Source organism: Mytilus edulis, chromosome 11 (genome assembly GCF_963676685.1).
Source record: "Mytilus edulis chromosome 11, xbMytEdul2.2, whole genome shotgun sequence".
NCBI lineage: Eukaryota > Metazoa > Mollusca > Bivalvia > Mytilida > Mytilidae > Mytilus > Mytilus edulis.
Genome location: NC_092354.1, coordinates 74,240,471 through 74,260,490, shown reverse-complemented (window position 1 = coordinate 74,260,490; position 20,020 = coordinate 74,240,471). Strand labels below are relative to the sequence as shown.

The 20,020-nt window shown below is 33.0% G+C and overlaps 1 protein-coding gene across 2 annotated transcripts in view; it reads right to left on the bottom strand.

Annotated features, from left to right (window-relative positions):
• Positions 1-10,285, bottom strand: part of LOC139496264 (uncharacterized) — a 33,312-nt gene extending 23,027 nt beyond the window's left edge. For both annotated transcript variants that reach the window (XR_011657583.1, XM_071284760.1), the window contains exons 1-5: positions 10,164-10,285; positions 9,046-9,167; positions 8,327-8,530; positions 7,468-7,713; positions 1,296-1,471 (exon numbers count right to left, since the gene is read on the bottom strand). Coding sequence is in view for 1 of the 2 variants with exons in the window: in XM_071284760.1 (XP_071140861.1) it covers positions 1,296-1,471; positions 7,468-7,713; positions 8,327-8,530; positions 9,046-9,167; positions 10,164-10,186 (771 nt within the window). In the remaining variant the exon portion in view is untranslated. The remainder of the gene's footprint in view (positions 1-1,295; positions 1,472-7,467; positions 7,714-8,326; positions 8,531-9,045; positions 9,168-10,163) is intronic.
• Between the last annotated feature and the right edge of the window lie 9,735 nt (positions 10,286-20,020).

Here is a 20,020-nt window from a genome sequence, read left to right as displayed (position 1 = left end):
TAAGTTGAGCCTATTATAATCGGGTTAAGTTCATGAATACCTCAAAAGTCTTTGTAGTAAGTTGAGCCTATTATAATCGGGTTATGTACACGAATACCTCAAAAGTCTTTGTAGTAAGTTGAGCCTATTATAATTGGGTTATGTACATGAATACCTCAAAAGTCTTTGTAGTAAGTTGAGCCTATAATAATTGGGTTATGTACATGAATACCTCAAAAGTCTTTGTAGTAAGTTGAGTCTATTATAATTGGGTTATGTACATGAATACCTCAAAAGTCTTTGTAGTAAGTTGAGCCTATTATAATTGGGTTATGTACACGAATACCTCAAAAGTCTTTGTAGTAAGTTGAGCCTATTATAATCGGGTTAAGTTCATGAATACCTCAAAAGTCTTTGTAGTAAGTTGAGCCTATTATAATTGGGTTATGTACATGAATACCTCAAAAGTCTTTGTAGTAAGTTAAGCCTATTATAATTGGGTTATGTACACGAATACCTCAAAAGTCTTTGTAGTAAGTTGAGCCTATTATAATTGGGTTATGTACATGAATACCTCAAAAGTCTTTGTAGTAAGTTGAGTCTATAATAATTGGGTTATGTACATGAATACCTCAAAAGTCTTTGTAGTAAGTTGAGTCTATTATAATTGGGTTATGTACACGAATACCTCAAAAGTCTTTGTAGTAAGTTGAGCCTATTATAATCGGGTTAAGTTCATGAATACCTCAAAAGTCTTTGTAGTAAGTTGAGCCTATTATAATCGGGTTATGTACATGAATACCTCAAAAGTCTTTGTAATTAATTAAGCCTATTATAATTGGGTTAAGTATATAAATACCTCAAAAGTTTTTGTAGTAAGTTGAGCCTATTATAATTGGGTTATGTACATGAATACCTCAAAAGTCTTTGTAGTAAGTTGAGCCTATTATAATTGGGTTATGTACATGAATACCTCAAAAGTCTTTGTAGTAAGTTGAGCCTATTATAATCGGGTTAAGTTCATGAATACCTCAAAAGTCTTTGTAGTAAGTTGAGCCTATTATAATCGGGTTAAGTTCATGAATACCTCAAAAGTCTTTGTAGTAAGTTGAGCCTATTATAATTGGGTTATGTACACGAATACCTCAAAAGTCTTTGTAGTAAGTTGAGCCTATAATAATTGGGTTATGTACACGAATACCCCAAAAGTCTTTGTAGTAAGTTAAGCCTATTATAATTGGGTTATGTACATGAATACCTCAAAAGTCTTGTGTAGTAAGTTGAGCCTATTATAATTGGGCTATGTTCATGAGTACCTCAAAAGTCTTTGTAGTAAGGTGAGCCATATCGTCAGTTAGATATTCAGAGAACTCGTAGGTGTGTGTGAATTTTCTAGCTGCACGAACACTTCCTTTAACTTCCCAAATGTTTCCGGTAACTGTACATCTGACCGGAACTTGCTTTCTGCCGTCAGCCATACCCCAGTCTGGTCCTAAATAATTAGAAATAAAGTTAAATCTAAAAGTCAAAAGAACTACATAAATTAGGCCGTTACTTTTCTCGTTTGAATTGTTTTACATTGTAATTTCGGGGCCTTTTATGGCTGACTATGCGGTATGGCCTTTGCTCATTGTTTAAGGCCGTACGGTGACCCACAGTTGTTAATTTATGTGTCATTTTGGTCTCTTGCGGAGAGTTGAATCATTGGCAATCATACCACATCTTCTTTTTTATATTTGTTAAATGTCATTGTTCTGACTGTTAATGAAAACAACGTCACGTCATTGGCTGATTTTCAAGTGTCCAGGACGTGTTAACCAATCATAATGAGTTGGTGTACGTTTTTGAATATTTACCCATAATTCATTAAATTCAGAATCAAAGGAAAAAGAAACCCATGAAAGATGTATAATTGACAAACATATTATATTTCATTTTTTTATATTTATGAATTGTTTCCCATGCACAACTAAATTTTAAACAAAATAAACAACCGAAACAATCTTCCTTCCATTTTCTGTTTCTGTATTCAATGGATGAGATTGACGTTTTAATACATATAAGAACAGGAGATCAATGAACAAATGCGATCTTTAAAAAATGACTACAGATATCAACGAGTGAGATTTGTTATTTGGTTAAAGACAGTCTGGCTCTTAAATGGAATGAGGGTCACTGAACATCAGGACAAAAATTGAATAAGCAACGTATCAAATATCAGCAAACCGTTACAGGAACAGATGCTTATGTTAAACTTTACCAAATCAGTATGTTTTTTTTTCTCCCACTATAATAAAATTCTAGATTTCAAAAAGCTCGACATGTCTACACAGTCAAATTTAAAAAAAAATAAAAATTTCCAGTAATTTTGTTTATCATAATCAAAGGTAAAACTATATCATTATTATGGAATAATCGATAATTATGTATCCAACAAGCTAAGATCTTCAGGTGAGCCATGCTTATCAGCCGTGCAGTACGGAAGCCGATAAGGGCCATTCAAAAAAATTATTTTATGTCGTAATTACGACATAGCATGTCGTAATTTCGACATAACATGTCGTTATTACGACATCGCTATGTCGTAATTTCGACATAACATGTCGTTATAACGACATCGCTATGTCGTAATTTCGACATATCATGTCGTAATAACGACATCGTTATATATAAAAGAATATGTATTATGATAGCCAAGAGACTAAATGACACAGAAATTAACAACTATAGGTCATCATAATGCCCCCAATAATTAGAAAAGCCCCCGATTAGTCAGCTATAAAAGAGGGAGGAAAGATACCAAAGGGAGAGTCCCCGAAATGCTGTGTGGTAGACAGTGTTATTAATTAATGATTAGTTAGCTCCCTTGGTAAAACTCCAAATTTCATATTTAATATATTTCATTGTTAAATAATTTACATGAAGCTTAATAAGTATATATTTGTTAATTGCATAGCTTTTGCTATTTGAATTCATTGGTTAAAGATTTTTAATTTATATTGTAAAGTTTAATATTTGCATCGTCAAAAAATCTTTGGTTACCTTCTTTGGATACCTTCAGTGAGAAACTTATATATTTTTTAAATCCCGTCTAAGTTTTATAAGTTACCTGCCGTGGAAGGGCTGTATAGCTAGACAAGTTTGAAATAAACAAATGAGACGTGGAAATTATGAGGACTGACATTGCATGCCAAGCTTTCATCTCCATTAATATAAGCGCAAACTACATGGTTTCTTGTAATAAGGGTGAATTGAAGTATTAATAGCTCTATTTCTACTTTCAAACGTTGGGCACGATATTCCTACAACACGACGTTACACTTTTTAAACATGCGGCGTCGAAGAGGGTTTTTGACTTCGTTTAATTTTTGCAAGTTTTATTCGGTTTTTTATGATATTATTAATTCGTATATTTTAACAAATTTGATTCGTTTAGGGATAGTCACATGTTAAACTATATTTTCTAAGGTAGAGAGGAAAGGCCGGATAGCAAAAAGCATATTGACCGGCAAAAAGCATATTGCACGGTTATTTTTAGAATATCTAAAAACCGATATACTTTGTGACTTCATGTAATGAATTTCAGGATATTGTTTAACGTTTTGAAACAAATGATCATATCTGTGATCGATTATTTGACGAAAAAAAATCTTCAAATACATAAGTTGTCCAAATAAAAAGTAAATGAAATAACAACTAATATGTTGTTATTGTCAAGGGGACAATGTCATATCTATAAAGTTCCAACAAACCTAAATGACGATTTTGATACAAACTAACATGGTCGGAAATTCATAATATATCAAATATAGCCTTTGTATGAGGTCAATACAGGATATATCGACCCAAAGAAGTATATCGACCTCGGACTTCGTCCTCAGTCAAAACTTCTTTCGGGTCAATATATCCTTGTATCGACCTCATACAAAGGCTATATTTGTATATTGTTGGTTGATTTTGGTTCTGTTCGTTTTGTGATGTCATTTTATCAATAATTACACCTTATATTAGAATGCCAGCTTTTGATTGGCTGATAGCCAGTGTATTTTTCGCATATTCTAACATTTCTTCCTCACTTCAAACGAATCTGACTGTTTTTCACCACTGCCGGTGAATATGCCTCAAATACCATGGTATTTGCCATTTTGGATATTCCTTTTTTACCCTCTCGAGCATTTTCCCGCCAATTTTTCGGATATGACGTTACATAAAGACAGCGCGAACGCGAATAAGTACATGTATAGTTCCCGCGGTATATTTTATGATAGTACTTGTCCTCAAATAAAGATTTCCTTTTCCTAGTACAGAGAGTTTTAATTAAAATTCATTCGGTGTAATTAAACAGATATATCATGTTATGGAGGGGTATTTGCAAAAACTACAAGTCTTGGGACAAAATTTCCCTTGCCTAGCGGCTCGGGAAATTTAAGTCCCTCGACTTGTATTTTTCGCAAATACCCCTCCATAACATGATATATCTGTTCAAAATTACCTCGAGTTGTGGAAATCGATTTAATAATGTTTACCCTTTACGTTATTTCAACTAAAAATGCAGTACTGTCGCAAGTAGTGTAGGAAGGAAAGATGGGACGGAAGTACATGTATACGGTTTTCCATATTTTTATTTTATCATAGGATATTAAACTTTCAAGGTGCATATCATCTGTCATTGTAAAATTTCTATATCTTAATTCAACCAATACAAATATATCTGACACTCTGCAAGTAAATCGAACATTTTTACCATTGGTTAAATTTGAATACTCGGCATTGTATTTTCCCTGGCACATACATGTAAGTTGTCGAAATACACCCCTTCAATTACTTGAACCTTGGCTTTATTTCCCCAAGTCATCTGTAGCGTTTAACTTCTGATATACATTCTAAAATATAGTAATCTACTTCTGGATCGTCCGCGAAAACGGCAAATATAATCCCGGCTTTTTATTAATTCGATGAAACGGTTTTCGTCGCTGTTTGGGATTCGTCTTTCAATTACCTCCATTTCATGCACAAGTTTATATTGACGAAAAGTTCCGGCTTCGCTAGTACAGGAATTATTTTCATCACGACCGTTATAACATGAATAGCAGGACAAATCGCGAAGTAAAACATTCCGTGAACTGGTATTAAGTCTTTTAATATTGGTGATTGCACCTTACTGAAGTGACGACTTTAAATGATCTATTTCGGAGTACTTCCGTAACATAAATTTCAATTCGCATTTTACATTTAGAGGACTGTCTTGGTGTCTCCAATTTGTCTTTGCAAAAGTTGGACGAAGTTCATGTAATGGGATGTTTTCCCCATTTCCCAATTCTTTTAAATAAATCGTTAAAAGCTATAAACGATTAATAAAAATTGCAAAATTGAACCTGTGTCGAACCTATGTCCCCGGGCGGAGTCTATAGCAACATGCACTATTCTTTTTTTTTCGGCAGCAATCATCAACCTCTTTTTCCAAATTTCATAACACGATTTGTTTTAATTATCATGAACATTTAATTGAAACCAGCGTCTTTAGGATTTTAGACGTTTTCAGACGTTTGGACAAATTGGCTACCATTTTGTAATGTGTGGAAGCATTTTATTCCTTTAAGACCCAAATATGTAGGTAATAAGAAAAGAATCTTGGCATTTTTTACTCTTCGTGTATCTGACTTTTGTTTTTATCAATTATAAAAAATACGCGTTAACTGCTTTGAAAAATGAAATATCAACTTGGACAAAATAGCTACCGTTTGAAAAACGACTGTGTAGAGAAGATTTTATTGAATCAGCAATATTTGAACTCAAATGAGGCAAACATTTGTACTTTTGTTAGATATTATTATTGTCTTACTCTTTTTATTCATTTTCTGCTATATCTACTTATAAAATTCACTTTCAGTCGTTGAGTTAATGAAAAACGTCGTTGGACATTTTTCTTATTCCAGCATAATATGCAGCCACCGAGTCAAATGAAATTTGGCAAAATAACGGCTTTAACGGCACAGAGAACTAACACATGTCGTTGTTCCTGCCAAGAATCAAGAAGATCAGAGAATAAGAAATAAGATCACTATACATAAGAGTTAAAACAGTTTTTCATAAATGTAACGTTGGACATCCGTTTTTTTCACATAGCTTTCTTATTTTAATCCTCAAATATACTAGATATTACTTAGTATATGCTGTAAAAACATAATTTAAAACATTTACTGAATTTGTTACAATATTGTTTCGTGCTTTCTAACATTTTTATTTTTATTTTGTTTTGCGGATGAAATATCGAAGATTCTGTTTTAAATCCTAGGCGTTATAGGAACATCGTGCCCACCGTTTGAAAGAAGAAATAGAGCTATCAAGACTTCAATTCAACTTTGTTACAAAAAGCCTTGAAGTTTGCTCTTATTTATAGGGAGATGGATAGCTTGGAAAGTTACACCTATCATACACGGTTGGTGTAATCCCATGGGATCTATAAAATATATAAGTTTCTCACTGAATCTACTCAAAGAAGGTAACCAAAGATTTTGCAACGATGCAAATATTAAACTTTACAATATAAATAAATATCTTTAACCAATGAATTCAAATAGCAAAATCTATGCAATAAACAAATATATACTTATTAAGCTTCATGTAAATTATTTAACAATGAAATACATTAAATATGAAATTTGGAGTTTTACCAAGGGAGCTAATAATTGATTAATAACACTGTCTGCCACTCAGCATTTCGGGGGCTCTCCCTCTGGTATCTTTCTTCCCTCTTTTATAGCTGACTATGTGGGGCTTTTCAAATTATTTGGGGCATTATGATGACCTATAGTTGTTAATTTCTGTGTCATTTAGTCTCTTGGCAATCATAATACATATTCTTTTATATATAGCGATGTCTTTATTACGACATAGCTTTGTCGTTATAACGACATGATATGTCGAAATTACGACATAGCGATGTCGTTATAACGACATGTTATGTCGAAATTACGACATAGCGATGTCGTTATAACGACATATTATGTCGAAATAACGACATAGCGATGTCGTAATAACGACATGTCATGTCGAAATTACGACATGCTATGTCGTAATTACGACATAATTATTTTTTTTTAATGGCCCTTATCGGCTTCCGTAGTGCAGTGCTTATCACATCGGACAACTAACACAAAGGGTTCCCTGTTCGATTACCGGTCCGGGGAGAAAATTTTCAGGGACTGAACTTTCGGGTCTTCCTTGACACCATTTGCGAGTATGGTCTTTAGAAACGATGTTAGTCCGTCTGAAGGGGGCGATAAATGGCTGACCCGTGCTAAGAGAGAGCCATATCTCTTGTACGGAAAAGACACCCTTGTAGAAAGGTTAATCCTGCTACAAGGCAGCACTCACACCCGCAAAGTAGAAAGGGATTGCTATAAGTTGCAATAACTTGTTTCCAAACCCACTATAAATAAGGTCTTCTGAAATTTTATTTACAAAACTAAACTGGAATAAACTTACTTGTAAAATACCAATTAACTGTCATCGTAGCGTCCATACTTGACCAGTACTGACAAGATTTCCATTGATCAACTTGCATGCCCCTGATTTTTGTTTGTCCCATGTACTGTTCCTTGGTACCATTACCAAACCTCAGAGCTCCATACGCACTGAACATTCTTCCTACTTTCGGATTTTTAGCACTCGTTTTAAATCCAAACAAGAAGGTGTTAGAAGATGAACTAAGTGGGTCAACTGTACAAACTCCTGATTGGATAAATATAATAATTTGAAATATTTTGAAACATCTAGAATGATATGTTGTAAGAGGTAAGAAGTTAAAAGTAGAAAAGATTCTGCGCGGTGGATCTTTTTATTTCTTTCTTTGATTTTCAGGCATTTTTTTCCTCTCCTCTTTATCTGCCTTGCTCGTTATTTCATATTGCTTATTTTTTGCTATTCATTAGACGTTTGTAATTCTTCAAACCCCTTTAAGGTTTTAGTCTTGCTTAGATGGGTTAAATGTTCAACTAGAATTGACGATATGCAGCCTTAGCTAGGTTTAATGCTTAACTATAATTAACGACATTCGTCTCATTCACACAATGGGAACATTAAAGACTTATGATGTACCGTGGCGTTAATGGTACTGAAAGCAGGCATTTTCAAGAGATTTCATAAAGTAACCCATTTTAGAGATATATGTATTTTCTTAATTTCGGGGGGGGGGGGGGGGGGGGTAGCTGTTGCTAAAATTTACGTTAACTAGCAAACGGATGTCTTTTCCCTTTTTCTCTGGAGACGTTCTCTGGAGCTCAGGCCAAAACTATATGACAGGGAATGTATATATACTTACTAATTTAAGATTTTCACATTGTACCTGTTTGAGCTTCCACTGTATACATTTCGTTTGAAGCATAATTGTAGATACCATAGGCATGGAAACCTTCATCCCATTGATGGACTGCTGCTCTCTGATTTTGATAGTCAAAATATTCCGTATAATCTGTGCTATAATTTTTGTTTTGTATATTACATTCAACAGTTAGTCTGTATGTTTCGGCTAGTGTTGGCTTCTTTGGGGCTGAAAAGAAGAATACATATTGTTAGTACATTTACTGTGTGCTGGCTCGCACGAAGCAATCGGTGTGTTAATGAGAATTTTTAGTATGAGTGTTTTTTTGTTTGAATGCTTGTATTTGAAATTATTTTTATATTTCAAATTTTATATTTTTGATCCTGAATTGTCATTTTAAGGAGTCATTACACAGAACAGTTTAATTCTGCATTTATTTACTGCGTACTTGAGGTATTTCTAGTAGTTTTAAAACCTATAGTGATCAAAACAAAATAAACATTCTACGTGAAGGAATGCAGAATCTGTGTGGTGCGTTGCTGTTTCTTATTTTTTATGGCTTATATAAATTCTCCCAGGAGAAGGTTGGACGTATACGAGAACAGTCTAAAATTTGAGAATTCCTCGTTTCAAGCAAATTGCATCCCCAATCGCCTTAGGCCTTTTTCTGTTACAGGAAAAAAGAGAGGCATAAAAAAGAGTCATTTAATAGAATACCATTAATGACAGATCGACATACTTACTTAGCGAATTTGTAATTGAACCTGGATTACATACGCTCGTGTCTAAACCTTTTAATGGTACCTGGGCCTGAGCATTTATACTACATATATAGGAACACACAATTAAGGTTGCTAGCACAGATCTGAAACAAAAAAGAAGAATTAAAATAAAACATCATTATAGCTGTTGATCTTGTGTTTAGAATTTGTCTCTATATTTAGTAATAAAATCAAATCATCTATACATGCATGTACACTTGCTTCTTGCTTTTTTGCATAACACGTCTGGACTAAACCGTGTTCAACAAAAAACGCCAGTTTGTGGAAGGTAGGGAGGGAGGAAACACGTTTGTGTTTGTGTATGCCTGGCCTAATGGAATGTATCAAATAAAAAACAAAATTGTTTAGACTAAATACTTTATCACGTGTTTTGGTCGTGGTATAGAGATGCATTTTTCAGGCTTTGTTCAGTATTTGTATGTCTTGTAATTTCAAAGCAATTTACTTTTTTGTAGTTTCTGTAAGCTGTGTACATGACATTATCGGGAAAAGACCTCTACATAACAATATAAATGTTTTAGGTCTGATAAAATAACGTTCAATCCTTTTCAAGCCACATGTAATATTAAAACTTTAAATGAAATATTAAATAATAATATGTTCTTTTAATAAAAACATTAAAAACGTCAGAAACGAGTACGGCAAATTTAGAAAGAGGAATAGAAATAACAAACTAAACAATTGGTACACAAGTCATACTCCTTTCGTTTGATCTGCTGTCGTGTTGTACATTTACATGTATTGATTTATTTATTTCTTTACTGTTATTCCTATTCGCAACTTATTAAAGTTCGGTGAGATTTATAGTTTTACTTATTTTATCAACAGTTGTAAAAGCTTTATTCGAAACTGCATGTTCCCCGTTATATTGTTTTGGTCTTTCATAAGCTTTTAAACCAGGTCAATATACAGAATGTCAGCCATTCTTGTTTATCTAAACCGAAAATATGCAATTAAATACTGATGACTAAATCATTTTTAAAATATTAAAACAAAAAGACAGATCTCACCGAAATTCTTACTTATTAACATTTTGACCATTGTCAGGAATAGAATACAAACTATATATTTTCCATTACCTTATATGAGATTTGGACACCATTTTCCCTATACCACCCTGTGAGTTCCAAAGGTCCAATCATTTATCTGTATAATTAATCAGTTTCAATATTAGTTCAATCCACGTATAATTTAACTATCATCAGAGGATGTTTTATCATTGGTTCAGTGCAGTGTACCTACTTCTAATCATAGATATATAATACTGGATATATCTCTATATTCATTTGTTAATGATAGATATATAACTAGTGTATCTTGAGCACCTGGGTATATTTCTTTTTCACTATGTTTCAGATATATCTATTTACCAGTTGCAGACTTTTAGTTTTTGATTGATTGATTGATTGATTTATGATTGCCGCACATCCAGTAGCAAGTATTTCATCCACTAATCATAAATAAATAACGAGTGTATCTTCAGGGTATGTCTCTTTTATTTGTAAAAGACACAATAATTGGCCAGTTGCGGAATTTTAATTCTTGTTCAATTGATTCGTTGATTGATTGATGATTGCTGCGCGCCCAGTAGCAAATATTTCATAGATACTAGTAATATCTATATTTTCTGGTTAGATATCTATTTTCATTTGTAAGCTACCACTATTGATACAAAGATATATAACTCATGTATCTCCGGGTAGGTCTCTTTTCTGTTTGTAAAAGACACAATAATTTGCCAGTTGCGGAATTTTAATTTATGTGAAATTGATTGATTGATTGATTGATGATTGTTGCGCAACCAGTAGTAAATAGATCATCCTCATCCATGTCTAAAAATACATTTAGCAATCAATCAGTTACTGTCAGGTACCGCAGAGGTTAGATCGAAATGGCGTAACGACAATTGGAGCTGTAACTGGTAAAACATTATGTTTGGTATGTTGAAATTCTGCCTTGAAATAGGCATCCTGGACCTGTTACATTTTGTAACTTGAAGAGTGATTGCAAGGTTTGTTTGCATGAAGGGAGGGTGACACTCTTTCAAAATGGAGATCTGATTCGGCTCTATGTGTTTACATCCTTCACAGTCAAATAGACTGAGGTCCATTCCCTTCCATTACGCTGGGACTTGGGGGGGGGGGGGGGCTACTTCGATACCTAATTGATAGGGGGTGCAGCTTGGGTTCTGTTACCCCACTCTTTTCGTTTAATTTAGATTTTAAAAATGTATACCTTTTCATATATTGCTTAAGTGAAAATGTAACCTTTCCATATTGTATGGTTTTCATGTAGTTGAATGAAAGATCATGCACGAGTTGACTACCAAAGTATCAAAAGAGAAAAAAAAATGGTTGATAAAAAGACAGCCGGGAACAACAAGGAAGATGACAGAAGAAGAAGTTATGGAAACTTTATTGACTTTATCACATATTTTCGATAGTTTTCCCGACCGATTAACATAATTTCAAGCTTGAAAATGTGACCTATTCCAGCGGCACGTCATATCACCTTGTATATAGGAAGTTGACCCCCGAGGTTAATACCTTCTTTAAAGTTTAAACGTTACTTTAAAATGTTGATACTAGTAGTTCAAAACCTCACTTAAAGAGAACGCATCAAATATCTTAAAGACACGACTCAAACTAAAAGATTTCTTTTACTACTTTTATAAATACATTTGTAGCATTCATTCATTAATTAATTATTGTGAGTTTTTGCTGAATAAATAACTTATTTATTTAACAAAATTCAAGTATACAAATATGAGGTATGCGATGATCTTTTATTAATTTATCTATATACTATTTCAATCATTTAACATAAAAGTTTTCGTCTTTATCATCATCTTAAATATAAATGTCAATATTGCTTTGTTGATTAGATAAATACTTACAAGATCTTAAGTAGGTCTGATTACTTTTAGCAGAAATCACATTGAGCTTCGTTAGATTATACGAACAATAAGTAAAACTAAATGTTGATGAGTTTAACAAGGAACCATTATTCAATTGTAAAGAAAGTCAAAAACTTTAAGAAAAAAATGTCGTTCATGGTATAAAAAATGTTTTTTAGGTTACCTGTTCGATATTTTTAATATCCAACTGCCCGGTTCGTTATTTTAAATTTTCATAATCAAAAGAAATCAAATTACATGCAACATAATAGTCATAGATGAACGCAGTTAAAAAAGATGCAGAACATTGTTGTGTACAAGTTATCGTAAATCTGCGTTGTCCCCCATACATTGTTCTGTCAAATTTAACATGTCATAATCGTCAGAGTGCAAACTGTATAAACATACGTCATGCTTTTGTTATGTCTTGTACATATAAGGCATATATTACTTGTATAATACATTTATAATTACGAACGAACTTCGATTATCTCCCGTTTTACAGAAAACTTGACTGAAATGCATTATGGTTACAAGAGCTCAATTTTTCGTAATGCATTTTGACATAGGGTACCAGTAATGTTCCGTAGTTTTTTTTTCACGAAGACTATACACAAATTAGGCAAAACCGAGTAGCAGTTCCTGTACTAGAAATGCCAGTGTTGCATTACAAGCAAAACATAATGTATGTTAATGCGGCAAAAATTATCTTAAAATGCAATTGAAAAACATCGTCTTTTATGTTTTCTTAATGGAAAGGGGATATTTTAAATGGATTCGACGTGTAGAAATGGACGAAATTAAATGCACTACAGATGGTCTAACATTTGACCCACTATTCTATTGAAACATCGAGTATCCCAATCCGAAATTATACGGAGAATAATTCCGTTGTGGTAATCGTGTCCAGATTTTACAACATACCCGCCGTTGCATTGATTTCTTCTCGGGATTCGGACCACTGTGCGGTGTCAGATCTGGATACCCGGTTCGATAAATACGCGTGGATTAAACGTTAATTTATCAACTTGTAGTTCCAACTTACATCTATCCAAATGAAAAGATAATCACAATTGGACGAGATATATTAGATCATGGGTGATACATGTATAATTGGTAATATACTAAATTTTTCCGTCGTGTGAAAAAAAATGACCACATACATGTATGTTCAGTGGATATCACTTTTAACCTCATTAGAACTGTCAGAATAATCCAAGAACAGTTCTACCTAGAACAGTTCTACCGTAGAACTGTTCTAAGTAGAACTGTCAGAATCAGTTCTAGGTAGAACTGTCTAAAACTGTTCTAAGAAGAACTGTCAGAATCAGTTCTTGGTAGAACTGTCTAAAACTTTTCTAAGAAGAACTGTCAGAATCAGTTCTAGGTAGAACTGTCTAAAAGTGATCTAGGTACAAATGTACAATTTCCAAAATTAGTTCTAGTCGTAGAACTGTCAGCAGAACTGACTTAAACTGATCTACATGTAGGCATAATACTGACCAAACCTGTAAGGATTGTAGAACAGTTATAAATGACGTCACTACAGTAAGGGCACCTAAGTGGTCACCATTCAGTATTATATTCTGTTGACTTATTCATATTTAAGACAAAGATTTCTTAAAACAGTTCTATGGATAGAACAAACTAAATACAATCTAGCAGTAGAACTGACCAAATCAGTTCTAATCATGGAACTGACCACATCAGTTTAAAACGGTTCTATGGATAGAACAAACTAAATACAATCTAGCAGTAGAACTGACCAAATCAGTTCTAATCATGGAACTGACCAAATCAGTTTAAAACGGTTCTATGGATAGAACAAACTAAATACAATCTAGCAGTAGAACTGACCAAACCAGTTTAAAACGGTTCTATGGATAGAACAAACTAATTTAAATTACAATCTAGCAGTAGAACTGACCAAATCAGTTCTAATCATGTAACTGACCAAATCAGTTATAATCATGGAACTGACCAAATCAGTTCTAATCGTAGAACTGTTCTAGTCGTAGGCTGACCAAATCAGTTCTAGGTTAGAACTGTTCTAGCTAGACTGTAACAGTTCTACGTATACATACTGTCCTAGAACTGTTCTTCTGACAGATTCTGACAGATGTGATTTGAGGTTAGAAGTGATCTCCACTTCATATATGTCAAGAAGTTTAACATAAACATGTCCTTCTTTTGTATTTGTGTATGAGTTTATAAACAACAAATATGCCCGCAGACTTTATCCTTGTAATCACTTACTGCATAATTTGTTGTAATGTGTTCGGGGATTGAATTATAGACTAGAATTACAATGTACACATCAAATAATGTCGCTCTCACTTTAGGGTAGGCTATTTTAGCGTAAAATTAGGGAGGGTAGGGCAATAGAAAACACACCTTTTTTATTTGGCCTAATATATAGCTTAAAGCTATCCTAATTAAATCCTTACACATAACAATTTGTTCTGTAAATATGGTATGTGGCTACTAAGCATTATAGATAAATGACTTTCACTGGCGGCATATTGATCATTGTCCATCTTGCTTATAAAATTATTATCGCTTAATGGAATCGATGTTAACAAAACATTATTCTTTCTATGAGAAATAAAAATATGAATTTGAAAATAGAATAAATGCAATATCGATTTCCATTCAAAAGAAACGAGTTTTTGTCTTCATCAGGTACAGAAGGGAGCAAACAAATAAGTTAACAATAGTATTATTCAATCATTGGAGTACTAATTTACGGGACAACTACTGGAGGTATCGTTAACTGGTAGTCCAATATCGGCAATATGCACACAATGGAAGTAAAATGTATTTATATAGGATTTCGTTAGTCCGAGATTACTCTGACGCCCAATGGCTGTTTTGCCAGACAAGCTGGTGGGGCGTTTTGGAAGAGCTATACATGTATCATCATCAGTATTGAACATGTATACACGTAACACTATAGCCACCAGTGGCAAGTATTTGATATAGGACGTAAGCTTACACAATGTACATGAGGACATAATGTTCACGTTAAAACTCGTTGGCGTGCCCTAAATTGCCTCCTTAATGCAAAGTATAGCACCTTTTCCATATATATCCCTATTTAGTAAGTAGCAGCATAGTATTCCGTGTTTCGTTTCGGTCGACACACTTGGCAAAAACAAAGTTTTGGATTTATGTTTTAATCATGAAATATAATACGGTATAGACATATTCACATATAAATTAACATGCGTAATATAGAACAAAATCAAGTAGACATTGTTACACAGGAGATTCTAAGCATTCATTAGTTATTCAACATACAATGTATACTTAGCAATACATTTACATTATTATCTTTGTTTAGTTGGTGGATTTTTGCTTTTCAAATGATTTTGACATTTTAAATTATTTGGTTTGTGCTTTAAAATATTTTTTTTCTACGTTCGTCAATAGCCGAACATTTCAAAATGGAACGAAACTTGTAGACAATATAACCGACTTTGCACACGAACACATACGAGTTAAAACGATCCATAAACGTCATCTTCGTGTTAGAAATGTTTTGTTTTATTCAAAACACCTGGGTTGAGTTCAATATCGTGGCAGCTACGTAGCCGGCTACATAGCTGCTATTAATATCTATGTAGCAGCTAGTCTATAGCTACACGTTCGATAGTCAAAATCTACGTAGCACTACGTAGCTGATACGATATTGATTACAGCCCTGGGTTGAGTTCAATAGCGTAGTGGCTACGTAGCTGCTATCAATATCGATGTAACAACTAGTGTATGCAACCCTGTACATCGATTAATTAGTATTCGGTAATTCTATTACATTTACACACAAACATGCAAACACACACACGCACACATAAATGTCTGTCGTCCTCTATTGTTATTACATTTTATTTATATAAAACAAGTTGTCCATCGTGTTTATTAAAGGATTGATGTTTTAATAAGGATATTAAACAAAAAGTCATGCCACGTGTGATTAATATTATAGTTTATTATGTCATAATCACGGTCAAAGTCCGCTTTTGTCTAGACGACTGTCCATTTCATAATTGCAGCCTCAATTCTCTCTATTAACACGAATAATCAACATCATATATAAACACTTGCGTTCAAATAAGGAGATAATGAAGTTAAAATCTGGATGCAACTGGACACTGGTCAATCAACTTTGGTACATTTGTATATAAGGGATGTAGAAGGCGAGTGATGTATCATTAATTATACATAATACAAATGACAAAAGCAGATGATATAAGTAACATGACTCTTTTTTCCTTGTCAATATCATTGAAAAATATCAATTTTCCGTGTAGGTTGCATTTCTGTAAATATTGACAATGCAATTTCCCATAGGAACTCCTTTTACCGCTAAAACTGTACCACTTTTACTTGTCCTAGAATTGAAAGTTCATATGCACTACAATTTTTTTCCAAGGTCAAAATATAGGGCTGTGCGGCATATTTTCAACGTGTATATGCCCTGAACTTCTCACAGTTTAAACTAACACTAATTTTATGTAGTACTTTTTAATTCAATGTACTCTGTCTTTTTACAAGAGATTGTTTGTAGATGTAAAAGCAAAACTATTTGTATGCTACATATATATAATTTGTCGTGCACTAGCATTTGGTGTCGTCAGGGCATTGGCAATTGTAGAAATCAGCTTACTCATCACATTGTATAAAATATGACATAAAATATTGCATAACGACAGTTAAAGGATGATGGTTGAACTATACATCTCAATGCCAAATATTTGAAGTTTTCTGTTGTTAGTGGAACGTGATTTCACACAAATAAAACAAATCAAAACAAAAAAACAAAACTAAACAACAAACGAAACAAAACAAAACAAAAAAAAAACAAAAAAACAAAACAAAACAGACATTATAAATATTGCTAACGGTGTCACAGTGTTACATAAAATTTAATGTTTTCTCAAATCAGATTTTTTTTTATGAGAAATAGCCAAGCTGTTTCAAAATACTGATATACTCACAGTTACATACATGTAACTATATAAATTTATTAAACATATATAAGGTGTGAAAATCTTTACATGTTTTTAAATATTTAATTTACATGTATAACAAATTTCTATCCATAGAGTATGCAGGACATTCTATAAGGAAATGAAGTTCATTTGTCATTTTATTTGAATCGTATTTTTTACAAATTCTTTGACAAACTTCTCATTGGGAGTATCTCCTTGTTTCAATTGTAAGAAATTGTAAGATGAAACCCTGAATATTGGAATAGATTTTCTTAGATAAAATTATTCAAGATATTCTAATTATTTTCTGCATACAATGATGTTTTAAATTCACAATATATTCTTAATTTTCCTTGACTTCTTGTCGTAGGATACTTTTTAACCACTAAGTAAACAGTTTTTGAATTTGAATCTCCTAAAGTTACAAGGCAGATCAATAATTTTACATGGGTGTCTGTCACTTCAATATCAAATATTATGATCATTTTTCGCTAAATCTTTTGGTGTCTGTATGATTATTCCTTCTGAGAATCGTGTTTGTTTGTAATTCACATAATTATGTAATTTATGTATTTCAATTGGCTTTCAAATCGATTTTAGTGTGCTATATATTCCATTATTGGTTTTGTTTTATAAAAAAAAAATGGGGACACAAGTTCTCAATATGATATTGTTCTTGTACTGCTTGACCTATTACCATAAACATTACTACATATACTATGATTGCTTTCGTGCTGACATTTCTGCAGCAATGCTATATATTTTATAGTGTAACGTTCTTTAGGGTTTAAAAATAATCAGTAACAAATTTCACATATTTTTTAAATAGAAATCTAGGATATTAGTTTAAGAAAATTATTAAAATTTCAAAAACTTGAACCACAGAGTGAATATTTGTGGACGCCACCGACGACGGAGTGAAGGATCGCTAATCTATGTCTGGCTTTTTCGACAAAAATCGAAGGGTCGACAAAAAACTATGCATTGTTTATATTTTTGTCTTGGCAACCACGTGATTTTATATACTAACCCCTGCTGTCTGTTATGTATATTTTGTATGAATTGACATCATGTACACGTCTGAGGAAAATAAAATATGTGTTTTGTTTGTTGCTGTTGTTGTTACAATCTGTAGATCCTTGGCATAATTTCACACACCTAAACCCCTATAACTCATGATAAGGAACACATCCCTATCAGTTTACATCTATATATTAAGGGTGGCGGCAACGTACGTTTGCTATTGGAAAGTTATGATGAATGTGTCCCTGGTTATTTATTTTTTATTAAATATTGAACATGTTGTATTGATGACAGATAGAGTCCTCGGATAACACTATACATTTTAGGACAATATGCTATAATATATACATGTATATATATATATAAATATCAAAATTTAGAAAATTTTGTTTGATTGCCAAACAACTGTCCACCACAAATGCCGTAGATGTAAGCAAATTTATAAAAGGTAAGTTTAAATAAACAAGAAGATGTGGTATGATTGTCAATGAGACAACTCTCCACAAAAGACCAAGGACACAGAAATTAACAGCTAAAGGTCACCGCACGGCCTTCAACAATGAACAAATCACATACCGCATAGTCAGCTATGAAAAGCCTCGAATTCACAAATTTTACACTGTCGTATAATTTGTTTTAGTCAATAGTAGAGATGTTTTTATGTTAAAATGTCAAACAAAGGACGGACATGAAGTAAGACCAATAGATTACATTGGCCTTTAATGCTTGGTGCGCTAAAATGTGTCACAGCACGTTTGTTTTATAGTTAAACATTTCTTCACTTACACAAGATGTTCCATGATCAATACAACCGTCATTTCAGTTCATTTATGATCGTATTGTACATCTTAAACGTTCACTAATTGCACATCTTTATTAGGACAGAAAATCATTTAATTCAATTGACGGCCTTTAGCTAAAGTGTAAGATAAAATGATACAGTGAGAATTTTATTCTATTAACAATGGACCAATTTTCAGTACTTTCTGCCAGAAGTGATATATAAACCAAAATATAATAAGTATAATAGAAATTGCGATTTCGTTTTTTTTCTAATTTCATTGGTAAACACTGTTGATTATTAACATACGTGAAACTTGGTCGTTTGATCCAGTTACTTCGTATAAAATTATTAAGCCTTAAAGTTTCTTTAGTCAAATTGGATCATCATTTGTAGTCTTAGCAAATATACGTTTTACATTTTTTAAAATGTCTACCACATTGTTAACAGAACTTTGCTAGGCTAAAAAGTTAACATTAACTATACCTGTTGATTTTCTCTTTAAATGATACAGGGGCTAGTAGTATCATGAGGCAACCTTAACGCTAAATATGATATTCTTAAGTTAGTTTATCTCCGAAAGTTCTTTGAATGATCGGGAGTCCTTAACCTATCTTTTGCACGCGTACTTCTATCATTTCGTACCGCTCTTTAGTTTTTAATTTACTGAATAAGTTTAGAAAATGGGTTTTGTTGTCTACTCTAAAAGTCCAAAAACTCGCTTTTAATGTCTCCTTCGACTTGACCTCCGAGTTACATTTTTTGTCAAATCAAAGTTTGAATCGGGAGTCATTGATTTTTTTCACTGTTGAGACCTAGCCATAGTCCGAGTTATACAGTGATGAGTCTTAGGTAGACGAAACGCGCGTCTGGCGTACTAAATTATAATCCTAGTACCTTTGATAACTATTAACACCACTGGGTCGATGCCACTGCTGGTGGAAGTTTCGTTCCCGAGGGTATCACCATCCCAGTAGTCAACACTTCTGTGTTGACATGAATATCAATTATTTGGTCATTTTTATAAAATTCCTGTTTACAAAAGTTTGAATGTTTCGAAAAACTAAAGATTTTCCTATCCCTGGAGTAGATTACCGTAGCCGTTTTTGGCACAACTTTTTGGAATTTGGGATCATCAATGCTCTTCAACTTTGTACTTGTTTGGCTTTATAATATAACTATTTTGATATGAGCGTCATTGATGAGTCTTATGTATACGAAACGCGCGTCTGGCGTACTAAATTA